Source organism: Poecilia reticulata, linkage group LG9 (assembly GCF_000633615.1).
Source record: "Poecilia reticulata strain Guanapo linkage group LG9, Guppy_female_1.0+MT, whole genome shotgun sequence".
NCBI lineage: Eukaryota > Metazoa > Chordata > Actinopteri > Cyprinodontiformes > Poeciliidae > Poecilia > Poecilia reticulata.
In genome coordinates this window covers 17,068,008-17,085,289 of record NC_024339.1, presented here as the reverse complement: position 1 = coordinate 17,085,289, position 17,282 = coordinate 17,068,008, and the positions used below count along the sequence as shown (strand labels likewise).

General features: G+C 38.1%; 1 protein-coding gene across 1 annotated transcript in view; it reads right to left on the bottom strand.

The window, feature by feature from the left end:
* fbxl17 (F-box and leucine-rich repeat protein 17) overlaps positions 1-17,282 on the bottom strand; it is a 242,826-nt gene that overhangs the window by 165,901 nt on the left and 59,643 nt on the right. The window contains exon 7 of the mRNA XM_008418318.2: positions 3,689-3,796. Coding sequence (XP_008416540.1) covers positions 3,689-3,796 — 108 coding nt within the window. The remainder of the gene's footprint in view (positions 1-3,688; positions 3,797-17,282) is intronic.

Sequence of the window (17,282 nt, the reverse complement as noted above, 5' to 3'; positions counted from 1 at the left end):
CGATTTCTAAAAGCAAGAATATGATTTTTAAATTGACAGATGATGGGACCAGGTGGGAATCAATGAGAGGAGGAATCAACTCTCAAACAAGATAATTGCTGTCAGAGATTATAGAGAGATGGAAAAAGGATGAGGTGGAATGACTGAGATGTAGGCAGAGAGATGGATAACAGAAAGAAAAGTGATTACAACAGGAGACTGAACTTATGAACTTATCTGTGCTTAAATTTTAAATGCTTTCTGGAAAACATAATAGCTTTTCTCAATGGATTCAGTCTAAAAGCAATGTGTCTGGGGCCCCTTTAGCAAATGAGAAAAGAAATTAAGAAATAAAATAAATTGACTGTTGTCAGAAAAGACAGATCCATTTGGAAGATATTATGAAGGGAGGAACTAGTTATACTGTCATTTCGGGCCAATAATGAAACAAATATTAAACTGCTTGGAAAACTACATAAAACTTTAAATATTTCAATACATGTTTGATGAAAGTGGAAATGTGGTTATACAAAAACAGAAATACGTAAATATCAAATGGCTAGTTATTTACTTTGGAACGTCCTCCAAACAAAATCTTTTCCCTTTTAGAGAGAAACTCGTTAAATATTGACAGCTACTCGCCATAGCTTAGCATTTTCTGTCTTTATCTTCTTTGCCATTTAAAGCCAACATTCTCAAAAAAGATCTTCTACACGCGCAAATCGCCTCTCTTTGCTCCTCGTAGTCAAAAAATAATGGCCTGAGGCAATGATCCTCATAGTCTGGACTCAAATCTGAACTGAATCCTGACCAAACAGCAAATCACCTGAGGCTCAACAGAAAATTGTGCAAGTGAGACCTGAACACAGCTCAGCACGCTGCTGAAACACTTGTCATTAATAACTGTGATGTCCGAAGCCAAGTGTTTTGTTTATGAAACAGTAGGCCTACTCTTCCTGTAAGATTCGTCTGCAAACTGTTCACTGGGACGGCAGGGAAAATACATTAGCAGACTAGGTATATCAAAACAGAGAAAAAAAAACTAGCTAAAGTTAGCCCAATACCTAGCCTAGAGGTTTATAAAATATGTGAAGAGAGTGAGAGTTATTATAACATAAAAAATAAAGCTCAGTGTGTTTTGGGTGAACTATAAGAAGTTTAGATAAGACCAAATGTTGGAGAAAAGAAGACTGTCAAGAAAAACACTAAAACCCTGAACATCATTTTTTGTGAGCAAGTTAGGTAGAACGCAATCAAACAACCTCTGCCTTACAAGAAATTATGATGAAATGCAGTGAAATTTTTAAATTTGTATCTGAAGACATTCAGTTTCATAGAAAAATAAATGGTTCTTCTAAATGTACTTTTTTTTTAAGTACAACATACTTTAAAATAATAGATATGTATTTATCAAGAGGTATGGGAAAAGCTCTTTTAAATACCAGGGAATATAGTTTATTCTTCTTTAAAATGCTTAACATTTAAGAAGTAACCAGATGATGAGATGCTTTTATGTTAAAATATTGAATTCTAAAAATTAAAAACCGAATGTGATAGAAAATAAATATGATTAAAAAGTTCAACTAATTTAGGCAACTTGATTAATTCAGACATTGTAATTTTTCAAGCTGCTGAAGATCTGAGCAATAAACAAATCTGATAATTTACTGAGGAACAGTTAGTTATGTTAGCAATAATAAAGGTAAGCTTTATAAGCCAATAAGAAAAATGTGGCGTTTTAACAGCACATGGGGCGACTAGTATTTGAACATTTTTACAACACTGAAGAGAAATTGAGTGTAAACAAAGTGCATTATTTTATGCCTCTACTTAAACTTAATTGTGCTGAAAATGCAAACAGATTCCAAACAGATACTTGTATATTGTTAGTTGAGTAAATAAAATAATTTACTTGTAAGCTACAATTTTCCAAAATGTTAAAGCGAATTATGTGTTCGGTTTATGACTGTTTTTAAAAATATATTTCATTGCTTTTAAACATGTGAATTGTTCTTTCAAGTTGTATTGAAACAGATTTGACTGTAAAAAGTGAATTTTTATCATGTTTTGTGATAACAATCAAAACTGTTCCAATAGAGGAAAACAATATTGTAATATTTCATTTATTCATATGGTCAATATTTACTGCTATGTCTTCTAAATATCTCTGGATATATGCAACAAGTTTTACCTCACATGTTTTGTCTTGTTGTACTCCAAGTGTAATTTACATTGTAAATGTTTTTTGTGCAAGATAGCCATTTCATTTTTGGACACATCAAATGTAATGGAATAAATTAATGAAAAATGTTTAATTAGACATTTTCAAAAATATTATGAAAAAAAGAGTGGATTATGGTCACAAACAAATTACTATATTAAAATGCCCTGCTTCTGAACAGTAGAAATGTTCTAGAATAATTTCAAAGACAAACCAGACAACTTCTTATTTTTCTGATACGTCCTCTGGGTATTTTGCACATTTTGTAAATAAAGCTCTGGACTGTTATGGGATTTTAGGAAGTTCAAGGTCAGTGAATCTGGTAGGAACAAACGGAACTGAAAATACGTCAAATCCAAACGAACGATACGATCCACTAAGCTTGTGGCTCTGAATGCTGGAAAAAATCTATAAATATTAGCAGAATTATGAACTTCTTCTTCTGAACTCCTAAATGTTCACCTTGGTTAATACTTCCATAAATAATAATGAGCGTACTCGTCTGTAGATGTGTGTTTGTGTGTGCAAAGGTGCCTGCGTCCACCTCCACGTATGCTAATGCTGTTATGACTGGCTGGCTTCATTACTGTCTGTCTACAACACCATGGCCAAGGTCAGCGGAGGCTGCAGAGATGATAGGGGCCAAAACTACGAGCACAAATTAATCTGCTGTTTAATCTAATAATGCAGCGCGGCATCGGGTGCCTCAGTCCTATTAACACAACTGTAATTGCATTTGAGGAGAAACGGGAGCATGCAGGTCCACTGAGGTGTGTGCACACTCAAGTGTACACCCAAGTACATCAAACACAAATCGAATTGTATTACAGAAGGACACATGGGTGTGGACATAGCATACACAGATGCACTCTGTAGCTGCACGCACTCCAGCCGGATGCCATGTTGGGAAAAGGAAATAAATGACAAGGAAAACAAGGTGAGGGATTTTCCTGTGAATTTACTTCAAGCAATTATAACACGAACACATACGCGTGTGTCCGCGTTTACATTATATAGCATGGAACGGCTTTAAGCACGGAGCACTGCTCATTAACATGGTAATATCCAAACAGCGGGGTGTAGTCGCAACTGCGGCGTATTATTAGGATTCATCTCATTAAGCTTTCATGAGATTTAAAAGTTAACACAAAATAACTTGAAAACTAAGTCAGAGATAAAAACAGAGTGCGTGCCTGAATTCATTTCATAAAAGTTAAATATACCCCCTGGAGACAACCTGCAGCAACATCTAGGAGCTGGCCTGGAGTAAGCCGATTAGACAGCAAAAAACGAACTTTTGGCGACATTTACTGAAACAAGTAATTACAAAGCAACAAGGGAGTTTATCTTCAACTAGGACAGCGGGAAGTATGTTATCTTCAACTTATAAGTAAGCACATAAGTGGAGTTCCTAAGCTACAGTAAATCATCCACTGATAATTTAATATTACTATGATAATCCAAGTGAAGAACTGGTTTGATACTCACCGCAGTGAGATGGATGACACCCTGAGAGGTCACAGGGCATCCCATGAAGCCGACAAACTGCAGCTCGGGACAGTGCTCTGCTACCGCCCGCACAGACTGATCAGTCACCTGGACAACAGGAAAGACAAGAGGGAAAGGAGGAAAAACAGTTCAGACTTGTCTCAGAAGTAGGAAACACTTTAACTTTGGGTTATGTCTTCAAAGCTCCGCATGTGTTCGAGTTCTTCACTGCATTCAGCTCGATAGAACCGACATAAGACAACAAAAATGGCAAATCCGTTGACTTTTCATAAACTATGGAGATGGAAACTGTAATAAAATCTCATGTTATTTCGTTCAAGACTTTATATTACTCCACAGCTCTAATTGATTGCGGTTCTGATCCACGTTTGAACCAGTCCCATCTTCTGGTATGTGATGGATCATCATCTCTGATCAAACCAGAATAACTGAGCTACTGAGCCAGTGCAAGTAGATATTAGTAATGTCATTCATATAAACACATTTCATGACTTAAATATAAAAAGCTGGTTTAAATCATCAGTTTAAAAGTGGGTATGAAACATCAAAGGGGCATTGATGAGTGAGAAACTGATGCAGGGTGGATACCAAATGACCGTTTTATATTAACATTGTAAGGGACATAATAATGTTTACGACCGTTTCTTTAGTGACTCAGTAATCATAACAGTTTTTCCTAGAAGTAAAAGCAGAGCAACCGATGTGGTTTAGAAGGCACAGCAGGCAACAACTGAAAACACTCACCACCAAACATCTTCCTGTGTTATGAAGGAGCAAAAAGCAGAAAGGAGGTCAAAGGGGTTGAGTGGCAACAGACGTTTCTGTTCATGAGGGCAATAAACAGAAAGAGCTTCCGATGGCACTTGCAAAACATGATCTTTTTATCAATTAAAGAAAGGGTGTGTTGTTTTTAAGTAACATTAACATTAATCTTGTGTTATTTATTATTTATCCTGCATGTTTGATGAGCAAATAACTAGTAGTTTCCCACCCACTGAAGCTAAATCGATTTCTACATTTTTACACAAAGACGCATACAAAGAGGGAAAAAGAGTAAAATGAAAAGTAAGCACAGACATTAGCTTATGATATTAGACCTTTCCTCATCATTCACTGTCTGTAAACTAACGGCTAATTATGGATCAGAGATCCACAAGGAAGATGAACATTTTAAGCAGCTTCTGGTGACTTTATTATGACAGACAGTGGTAGCTGTTTTTTTTGTTGGGTTCATATTTGCTGACATAAAAGTTTCGGAAAGGAAGACAAAAAGATATTCTGCTAAGATGTCCCTAAAAAAACAACTTTGTTTCAAGCTCATCACTTTCACATCAGATTAATTTCTTTAAGAGCTTTTCTAAAGAAATATTATAAGATCACATTTACTTGTAAAGAGATGCTTCACAAATTTTTGGTTTCAGTTTTTTTCAAATAGCAGGAACCTCAAAATGAACAAACTAGTCCTTACTACTTGTCCATAATTCCTTTGTCTTCTTTTGGTTCTCCTGACTTCAAACCTTTAGATCTAAGCACTCCTTTTCTCTTTCTAATGTTTGCTCATTCTTCATTTTTCTTTCTTCCTGTATCGCTGCCCACTACCCCCCTCCTGGACTACCTTAAAGGTTACTGAGTCGAGGCAGAGGAAGATGAAAAACCCTGGGAGACAGCAAGGTAGAGAGAAATCACAAAAAGGAAGAACAAGGTTTCCATTTATCTTTCACCAAGTCACAGGATGGCTTATCAGGGTAAAACACCTCCTATGAAGCTCAAAGCTTTGTTTCTCACCTTATCTGCAAGGAGCCAAAGTGCTTCCAGAGAGCAAAATGCCTCATAAAGGAGTGTGAGTGCAAAGTATTAGCAGTTATCAGAGACAGGAAGAATAGGTTGAGGTAATAATTGAAAACTGAACAAAGAGATGAGGACAGCGTGGTGCACCTGCAGATAAATATCTAAACTTTAAATAAGTCCCAAAACAACATTCATTAACATTTTTTTAGAAAGCATATATTTATTTCAAAAAGTTGCTTAGCTGCAACAGTGTAAATAAGATGTGCACATATCTTCATTCAGTCCAAACTTATTAATTACCACGAGGTTTATATTTCTTTTTGACTCGAAGTAATATACGAGCCTAAAACACTAGGAGGTCATCATTAAATTTAAATTGTAAAAATACCAACGGAAAGATGTAAAAAGCTATAAAACATACATATAATTTATTTGCATTTATTAACATTTTTGTTAAGCAAAGCCATGTAAAAAAATATATATGCTAGACAAATGAAAAATCTTTACTGGCATTACAGTAATTAAGGAGCTTTCTCAAGGCTTTTCTGTTTTGTAAGACATCTTTTCATGTGAGATAAGGGACATATGAAAATTTCCAGTTCCCAGTGCTTCAAGTTTCAACAAAATGCTGCTTTTTAAACAATCAATACCTGGATGAAACGTGTTTTAGGACCCATCACACTGCCCATCACCACTTACTGCAGTCAGAAGAGATCTCCTGTTTTAAGACAGTCACGATTGTGGAACTGGGCTTTCAGAGTAAGTTGGGAATCCAGGAATATACTGTAAAATGAATGCTGTTTTAGGTCTGAAACTTAAAAAAAAAAAAAAACAACCTTGAGCTGAACAGCTGGCAGGTGAAGAAAGCTGGCCAGAGTTACCCTAACATGACTTCTGCCAAAAAACCATCAAGGAAAACATTTTCAGGTTGACTACCAACCAAATCGAAAAGACTGAACACCAGCAAAATCAAAACCTCGTGTGAGGGAGGCAAAGGAATTGATACACACCGAACCTCCAGACTTTGTTTTACTCTAGTGTTTGTGCTGCAGGAAAGTGGGTGCAGCTGAGTGTCTGGAAGCAGAAGAGAAAAGGAAAAAAAATAACAGAAAAAGAGCAAGTTAAACATCTAGAGTAACTCCCAGCAGGTGAGGAGGGAGATGGAGGAGAAAAAAGTAAAATCCCAGCAGAGCAGAACCGGCCAGGAGAGCATGTTCCATATCAAATTAAGTTTGTGCACGTGGCAGCAGCAGTGTGTACGTGAAAACGGCCACATGGTTCTGTAACTAAGATTTGTCTCCAGCCCACAAACACAAAAAACCCGTCCCAACTTTCAGTCTGCTTCACCCCCTCCTCCGTTTCTCTCTCTCCCTCTCTCTCAACCTTTCATGGACTTTGATTTAAAAACATGAAAAGAGTGATGGGATGGCTTTTGGAGAAGTGGCTAGCCAAGAGAGGCCTTACAGCCTTTTAGGAGGGATCTAGTTTAATGGTCTCTGGGTGAAGGAGGTAAGAAAAGCAGGGGGAAAAAAATAACAGCGAGCTAGAATGGTGGAAATGCTGCAGTCATAAAGATAGTCTTTGTGTGTGTGCTTTAAAGAGCTGCGGGGTAATTGTTCAGAGTGCTGTGGTAGCGAAAAGAGTTGGTGCTTTACATGAGTGTGTGGTTTTCGTCTGGTTGGTCTGTTGTTCAAAACGCTGGGACAGCACCTCAGGGCCACTTCTCATCCAATAAGGGCGTTTAAGCTGGTCAATATGGTCTATCATACGGCTCGTTTGACTCCATCAAATGCAAAATCAGGAGACGGGAACAGACCACAGATCTGCTTCAGTCCTCTGTCGCTTCATTTTATCGACAACAAATCTAAAACTACCAACAAACACAACAAAGTTTTCATATCTTACTTTAGTCTCTTTGTTCTTTTTATTTATTTATTTTTTTAATTTTGAATGTATGTGTTAGCCGGTAGACTAACCCAGTAGTTAAAGTTGTTCTTTATTTACTAGCAAAGCATGTATTCAGAGATTCTTGCCATGCTTCCAGCATTTATCTACAAAAGTGGATTTTGAGGCTTCTGTGTTGGCCAGCCAGTGTTAGAACAGATTAAATGAGGCTCAACAGCTGCAGCTGATTGATTTTAATGGCCAAACCAAAGTGAATTTTTAGGCTGATATTATAACGATAATTCCATGAAAAAGCTGATGGTAAATTAGTGGACTGATGCTCCAGAGCTCAGTGTAATAAGTGGAAGCAGAAGATTTTCTACGTAATTGGCTTTCAACAGTTATCCTCAATTTAATTAAATAATAGTATCCTTTGATAGAAACATTATCATGCTAATGTTAACGGATCGCAAAATCCTATTCTAATAATATGAATTTATGATATCAGGTACACAACAGCTAAAAGGAGGACCAAAATAATCAATAAAAGCTACACAGTCAGAGAAAGAAAGACAAGAAAAGCACATGAAAAGGAAGACGAACGTTAAGGGCTACACATGTGCAGCTTTGCAGCATATGAGAAATCCATCAGGCGCTTGCAGCACAGGAAAATCTGAACATTAAAATGTTGTGTAACAACAGTGCGCAAGAAAAGGGAAAGAGTGAGCTGGAAATATTCAACTACTTATATTACTTTGACTACATGTGCAGCCATCATGTAAAACGATAATGGAGCTCAGTATTTCACAGATGTATACAACCGACCACCATCAAAGCTACATTAGTCCATGACTGTTTATAAATGTGGCTTCGTGTGGAAACTACTTCCTCACGTCTAGTCTTCACTCTGTTATGAGTCTGGCTTCTGAGAGATTAATAAAAGCTAGCAGGCACTGCGTCTGGAAATATCAGAAATGGACATGGAAGTCATTTGTCTCTTGACCAGGAGTCTCCAACTGCAGTTCTTGGGACCTACCGACCTGCAGTGTTTGGATGCATCCCTGCTCCAGCTGGAGGTAGGAATCAGCAACACCATTTACTATTTTCTAGAGATAAAGTTGTTCAAACACAGTTACAGAACAGCAATCAAAGGCAGGAGGACATGATTTCTTTATGAGTGCATTCTGTTTCTCAAGTGCAGTTGTGGACCTTTACAATGTTATCTATAAACGGGGACACCAACTGCCAGCCTGTGAGGTACAAATTGAAGTGGGATGATTTTCATCAAAGTTCTGTTCCTTCCACAGTAATCATCTTCTCCATAAATACTCTCAAGAGGGTGATACTGCAGTGGGCTCATCACAAACAGTCCTAAATGTACACCCATAAAGCCACGCGTGCACACACTCACACACTAGCGTGTGTCTCTTTTTAAAGAGCTCAGATGGGCTGTATTGATACAGAGGACTGGTGATCTGGCAAAAATCTAAATGAATACCTATCATCCTTTGCAATATCCGATGCCTGGAGACAAAAGCAACACGGAAAGCAGTAAAGTTTTACAACAGCAAAGGAGAGTCTCTTTACTGTGCTGATGAGAAGAAGCTCTTTGCTGAGTGCAGGAAGCTGCTGCTACAGCAATGCACATTGACATTCACAAAGAAAAATATGTGCATGACTCTCCACATTCAAACGTGAAAGGAATTGAACGGGGCGGCAGACTTTTGCAGCGCGGACGCTGGGGCGCGAGTCCACCGTTGAGTCTAGACAGATGTGAGATTCCTGCTTTCCAGCGCAATGTTTTCTTTGGCTAAAGATGGGGACCAGACATATTTATGAAACATGATGAGATGAGAACACAGGATGCATCACAGTTAGAGGCAGAGAAGAAGAAGAATGGGGCAGGAAGGAAGGGAATGGAAAGAAAACGAAGAGGTATGAAGAGGAATGAGAGATTTGCAATCTTTTCATGTTAACATAACTTCACTTCGAGTCTTCAGTGTATTGCACTTGCAAGCTCGGCTGCTTCTTTCATGTCAGTAAAATCTGGCTGAATATGCATGTGACAGACAGGCAGTCAGAAAGATGAGAAAGATGGAGAGGCGTGATGACAGGCCAAACAAGCATTGTGTGTGTGTGTGTGTGTGTGTGTGTGTGTGTGTGTGTGTGTGTGTGTGTGTGTGTGTGTGTGTGTGTGTGTGTGTGTGTGTGTGTGTGTGTGTGTGTGTGTGTGTGTGTGTGTGTGTGTGTGTGTGTGTGTGCGTGCGTGTGCGTGTGTGGGTGGGTGGGCTCGGTGTTTGTGGGTGAACATGTGAGCACAAGAGAAATCTGATCTTATTAGAGCGCTGTCGAGATGAGGGGCCGTGATGAGAGTCTTGAATCGCCCCGTCTAATCAATCAGTCTAATTAAGCGGGCTTCGTGAACACAGGGCCGAGGTGAGAAAGAATCCGCCAGCACACAGATTAAAAATGATTACTGAAATCACTGCAACACATTCTGTTACAATCCATCTTTATGCCTGTCCAGCAGATTTGTTTAAGAAGTCGCTCCGTTGGATGTTTCAGGTAATCCTAAGAAACAAGTCTGAGGTGCTTTAGCTCAACAAGCCTGTACAACACACCCTCGAGTTCTTATTTTTTTATATTTTAAACAATTTACTCTTAAATTTGAAATCATACACAAGAAATTTTGCAAATATTTGCAAAATTGTTTTAATTTAGCCACACTGAAGGGTTTTCCAGATACAACATGTTGTTTAAGGTCATGCCAGAGGCAACTCACCATTGCAGTCCAAGTCTGGACTTTAACTAGGCCATACCAAAAATGTTATTGTTTTTGGTTTTATAGTCATGCAAAGATGAACTCCCTGGTGTGTTGCAGTTTCCTGTTCTGTGTATTGTATTTGTGCCTAAGACAACAACCCGACACCCGGTCATTCTCCTTGCCCATTTTTAACAAAGAATGATGAAAACTGACCAGAACTGAAGCAGATGAGGTCAGCAAGACTAATGTTGTTCTGGGCTTGCTTGTGATCTCCTGGAAGAGTCATCAGTGCACTCTTAAAAAAATACTATCAGGCTGGCCACTTCTGGGAAGGTTCCATGTTTTTTCACGTGTGAACAATGGCTATCACTGTGGCTCTGTGGTGTCTCAAAGCCTTTAGGAACGACTTTATAACTCTTTCCAGATGAGGCTTTGTTCCTCATCTGTTCTTGAATTTCTTTTTATCAGACCATGAAGTTGTGCTTTGTGAGGACTTTTAACCTACTTCATGCTGACAGACAGGTTCTAGTTGAGGAATTTCTTCATTCTGCAGGTCTGGTATTAATTAGGAATAGGTGATGCTAGTAAAATCAAACTTGGTTTTTGTGGTTAATCAAAGTTATTTTGTTAACGAAACGGGACATAATTTCTTCACAAAGGACTGTAGCACTCTAGATAGTTTGAACATTTGAGAAGATTCTGGTATATTTGAAAGAAAAAAATGGGGAATTTGAAACCTTCCATGTATTCAAATGTACATGAAAGTAGAGACTGTGCAGAGAAGATAAATGTTACTAATTTCAGTGTTGATTTTTATTTTTCTCCAGTCTGCATTTTTTTTTTCCGTTAAGAATAACCCCTATATACGGTGTAGCTGTAATCATCTGACTCTATATGATCGGAGGAAGATTTGCTCTAAAAATACAATACTCAAATATTAAACTTTGCAAAGCAGTTTTGATTGTCTATTTCAGGTGGCTTTTGTCCAGCAGCTCCTTCCCCTGCTCCCAGTTTTGGTAAGAAAGCCAAAGCAGGTCACAACAAAAAGAAAGGCAGTGGAGCATGCTTGTATGTGTTTGTGTGTTTATGCTGTCAAGTCCTCACTTCGAGCAGACCTTTAACCACCAGCAGGGGTGTTCATGTGTGTGGTGTTAGCACTGCATGCTGCTGGGCTACACAGGGCAGCAAGCGCCAGCAGCGACATAACAACCCTGCGACCGCCTGACTGACTACCCAACAAAGCCACACTGCAGACAGTAAGTGTTTTGTATGAATAATCTAAAGGCTTCTACGGTGGCCTGGTGATTTATTGGCACCCCTGCTAAAAAAACAAAAATTAAAAAAAAAATTAAAAATTAAAAAGTCTTAAAATATATCCGTCCATTTCTGAAAGACTAAAGTTATACACTGGAAAGTTTAATTATTTTGGGGGGAAACAATCCCACATAAGTAAATAGATAAAACAAATGTAACTGATGAATACTTAAAATAAACTTTACTTTTTTTATTTGATAAAAAGAGTTTCATGGCTGTTTAGTTAAGTAATCTATGCCTGTCTGCTTCTTTTTCTACTATTTACCTGCTAACTGATTCTTAGGGAGGCTACAAAAAAAAAAACAAGGTACTGAGACTTTTACTGGACATTTGTGTTTTGGTCAAATAAGACGAACCAAGAGTAGAAGACTGACTGTTGTCAAACAAAAGCAACTCCATTGATACAACTTGCCATTTGTAAAAACTCACAACAGAAACTGAGTGCATCATAAAAACAATGCCGAGCTGAGCAGAATGTTTAGAATAGCTTCTGTGTCGTCCTTCGTTGCGTTGTGTTTGTGTGACATACAGATCGCACTGCGCTACCTTTCAAAGTATGTCGACACCACCTGCTAGAGCTGGGATGAAACCGTCATGCAAAACCACCCAAACTGAATCAAAATGCCATTGGATGCTTGCGGAAAAGAGCCAGAAGAATTAATTTGCATACCTGTTGATCACTGTTAGGATCTGTGATGCTGTGGAATTGTAAGATATCATGAACTCCTTGGATTAACTGGGTATTTAAAAAAAAAAAACTGACAAGATTCTGCCAGAAAACTAAAAATAAGCTGTCATGAGACATTCCAGATACTTAATAATCCACGACATAGGGGGCAATCCATCTGAAAACGAATCTGTGGTCAGTCTGTGACCAATAATGTGTGCTTTTCTTTTCAGCCCCACAGAGACAATTTCATAATAATCAATTTCAGTTTATTTCTGTTACTGGTCATCAGTTATATTCAAAAGAAAAAATGACAAACAGAAAGACATGTAGCTCATCACTGTAGATCTATTATTGTTGGGTCTATTTCTGTATCTTAATGAGACGAAACATTTTGGAGAATGTGTTAGAAAATGAATAATTCCTCCATTTAATCCACATATTTCCTCTAAATTCACTAAAGCGGCTTAATTCATAATAAAGTAAATGTACATGAATCACCTGAAGTGCTTGCAGTTTGACTAAAGCGGTGTAAAGCTCTTCATTTTCTCTACAAAGGTTTGAATTCTTCACATTTCTCCACTGAGTCAAAAATGCCGTAAAATTATCTCAAAGCACACCGTGTATTTTTCAAAAATCGAAGCTGCCTATGCAATATGACTATGTTCGAAAAATGAAACTCCCGGGATCAATAAATCCACTTTTCTCCAGCTGTGGCCATCACAGACACATTTGGAAGAAAAATCCATATAAAAACCTGCCCCATCGTTTTCAAATACCTCACAAGAAAAGTAACTACCACCTACTTAGCAGCCATAATTCTGTAGCCTGAACAAAATAAGCATTTTACCACTTTATTCCTCACAAACTAGCCCAAAAATATCTTCTGCCATCTCTGCATATGAACGGTACGTGCTTCTTCCTCACTCGTTTGTCAAGCAGTCCTGAATCGGTCAACGTCGTCGGACTTGATGAAGCCAGGAAGAACCAAAATCTGCATGGGTAATCACCAAAGTGATTGATCGCCTTACTTCCCCCTGCGCTCCACACTCAGCTCAAAATTACCTGTCGTTTTTCAGTGACTTGAGCCCTCAGTTTCTGCATGAGTTTCCCATGCTGAGTTTTATCAGGCTTCAGCTGTGCCTGATTGTGGATATGCATGGACAGCGCGTGCCTGCTTGCTCCAGAGGGACCCTAAACAGCAGTTTCCATGGGATGAGGAAGAGATTTTGTTCCTGCTCTGTTTCCCCAAGGATCAATAGTGCTTTGTTGCATGTCAGATGGAAATCAGAAGCTATGGTGGAGAAACCCAAAAGGACATGCTTTTCTCCTTTTAAATGCAATGTCATTATACAACATTGTCAGGGCCCTTCGACGCCCCTCTTGAGGGTTCGATCCCAGTGTGCTCTTTTCCCAGGGAACATATCAATAACTCTTTGTTGCGTGTCAGATGGAAATCGGAAGCAGATTTGAAGAAAGCACAGTGGACCCATTTTACACCTTTAAATGCAAAGTGCTGGCTGTCATTACAGCACTTCATAAATCCCTAAAAACCCTCCTCCAGAGTCTTTAAATCCCAAAGTGATCCGTTTCAGAGTGGTTCACCAAAAAGCTGTTTTTGACACATGAATACTAGAGATTGTGCTGAGAATAAGGTCCGTCCGAGAATAAGGTTCAAAGGCCCGTCAAATATTTTCATTGTGAGGTTTTATCTCACACCTGAAACTCTTCTAGAGGAAACAAGGTAAAGGTACAGATACACACTGAGCAAGCAGCAGTGTACAAAGTAAAAAAAAACTAAATAATGCTCCGATCTTTGAGCGTTATTAAGTATTCTTCAGATACTATTTAACCTTTGTTAGACTGTAGAAAAGGATGAAGCATTGCGTCTTAAACTCCTATTTTATTTGTGAAAGCACAAAAAAGGAAAGATTTTTTTTACATGCATTTCAGCAAACCAAACACACCGCAAATATTCTAAATAAATACACAAACATTTTACTGTACAAGAAGCAAGAAAAGGTGACCTTCCACACTGCTGGTTTGAAGAAAAAAAAAGACAAAAATCACAGATGCAGAGAAGTGAGTCTAATGTCACAAATACATTTCCTAATAAGAATCAAACTTTGCATCAAACATTTTTTTATTGTTCCAACTGATTTTTCTTGGTTTTCTTATTGAGGTTAATAAACATTAAGTCAAAACCAATCAAGGAGTAGAGTAAAAGGTTCTGACAGACCAGAGATGGCAGAAAAAACCAAGGAGCCAATTTTCACCTTTTACCTTAAATGTACTTAACTTCATTAACAATTTTGTGTCATTTTGTGTCGGATTGTGGGCCTAATTTCACCAATTTGCCCTGCCACTCCAGAGCAAAGATCACAATGTTTAAATTACCAAGAGTTTTGTCTATTATCCAGAACCTCTTCCTGTCTTGTCTCTAAGTAAAATGTCTAGTTCAAAGCGTTCACCCTGACATCATAGTAGGATCAGAATTGCATTTCATCTCATAAGACATATTGTGGTATTTTAATATTGTGAGATGTTGTGTCAACATCTTTTGTTCCACCCTTAATGAACATCAAGCAGCATCTTATGTCACAAACAAAATGATCAGTGATTTCACTATTATGCATTACAAAACTTAATTTAGGTATCACAGAACTGTACAACTACAAATCCCTCACAGTTGGAGAGGCGTTTACTTGTCCATCTTCTTTAAACAATGAATTTAACACATCCCACAGAACATCTCTGTCCCTATTCTAAAAGCACAGCTCCTGGATCACCTGAACAGCTCCTCCTGGATGTTCTAGATTGGTCATTAAGGGAAGATTGTGCCTTTCATTAAGTGTGCGCTCTCCATTGGCAATTTGATTTGAGACACTTTTTCCTCTCCTGACTTCCAAGCATTAATCTATTTCTTGATTGTATTTGCTTGCACGTTTAACGTTGCATTAAGTGTTACTGTACAGCACTTTCATCAACCCTAGTTGTATTTAAATGTGATTTATGAATAAAGGTGATTTGTTGTTTGTAATCATAAATGTAATGTGCGCTACATAGTGATATGGTTTTAAAGGCACCTTTCTTTTAGCATCCTGTAAGCTGTGGTCTTCAACTAAGTGGCATATCTGTCGGTGATTTCTCACTCTAACGAAGAATTAAACCACCAAGAGACTCTTTGGTCTGCACAACTTTGAACCTCTTAACCCTTACTTTATTGTCCCCATGGCAACTGCCTAGCAAAATCCATGGAGATGGACCAGAAATTGACTTTAAACTTTACTTAGAGATCAGTTTTATGTCTCACACTAATGATGAAAAATGGGACTTAAAGAGGCCAATTTGGACCAGAATGACAGCCTGCTGAGGTGACGTACCTATCGATGCCTGGCGGTAAAGCTCTGGCCCATATTGGATTGTTCTGTTCAGCGGTGTATGGAGGGAACCCCCCCTGCACACATACACACCTCTTCTTCGTATTGATGCAGTTACTAGAAGCACGAAGCAGAAGTTGGCAAAAGCTGAGAGAATCACAAAGCCAGCAACAGACAGCTTTGCTTCGCTCCCTAAAGGGAACAGCACTTTCCAAAGCCTTCAAAGTTGAGATGACATTGATCTTGTTGACTGAATGTTAATCCTCACTAAATAAGATCTTTGGCAAATATGATAAACCCCCAGGAGGCATATGGGAATGTGAGAAAGCATCTGTGGGAGGAAAATTATCGACCATTATTCGGGGCTTTGTGTTTCACACTTTAAACAAAAGTAATTCAAGATATGCCTGACATCGAGTTTGTTTAGCGGTCCAAGCCTAGTTGTCCACTTTGGAATGACTCCCAGTTGTTTTGTGGTTTTACATAAATCAGGCACATTCCAGAAGATGCCCTGACTGCAAATCCTGCATTCAGATTTCTACATTTGTGTTAGCATTGAGTGATGCATTGTTTAATGCTAACTTTATAGTAAAGTTAATTAATCCAGCTATAATTACAGCAACATTAATTTGATCTTCCATTCCATTCTACAAGCTCTGCTCTTTAAATGAGCTAAAACGGTTTGGCGCTGGTGCAACATATGTTCTCTCACATGTAGTGAAGTTAGGTTTCCATAGCAATGCAAAAGTCACCAGTTATTTTCACAGACATAGCAATATAGAGCTCATTACAAAAAAAAAACAGCTAAAAAGCTAAAAAACGGAGCTCACACAAAAAAAGTTGCATTGCACTTTGGATATTCCTATTTTATTCTGTGGATGAATAAAGGGGAGATGGAATATGTACAAATGGATGGACAAATGAACAACATGTAGGTGACAGATCCAGGTCTCAGTGACTCCTGTAAAATGCTCTGAGAGAACCAAGAAGCCTCTGTATATTTTGTTTTAATGTGCTGTTGCCATTGGCAATGCATTCTTAGCATGTAATTACAAACAGTAACAGTAATTCATTTAAGAGCCTTAGGGATAAAAAGCAATAATTTAAAGAACGCCAGCCAGTGAATTGTTAGTCACATATAAATGCTTAATGTGTTTGTTGTGCTTAATTTTTCTCATATACCAGATATTCCCTGATCCCAGCCTGCAGTTAATTATTTTGAGCCGTCCAAACTGTACACAAATAACCAAGTGAGCCAGAGCTACATACAATAACAAAATGCAAACAATCAGGTCATTTATAAAGATGTTGGCATAAAAGTTTAATGATTGAATTAATCAATTACAAACATATCCATAAAAGTGGGTCTGACACATATTATGCACTATGTACATCTATTGTTTGTACGATGTCAAATAATTTGGATGGTTAGCAAAAAAGAGATGACAGGAATCAAATATCTGTTTTCAACATGAAAGTCACATAATTACAAATCCAAGTGTCATGAATTGCCACAGCCCACTGTTTGGGGCTGAGCATCAGCCCCAAACAGTGGGATTCACTTCCTGAAAAGTGAATCCCACTTTTCAGGAAGTGGGATTCAGGAATCCCACTTCCTGAAAAGTGGAACAGATGTTAGTGCCCAAGATGTTGAATATTGGAGTGTTAAATAAAAGAGGAGTAAAAATTGACTTTTGCAAGTGAAATTGTGGAAATTTTAAACCAAAATAGAGAAATTTCATCAGTTTCCAAAACCATGCATCGTTGCAAAGTAGT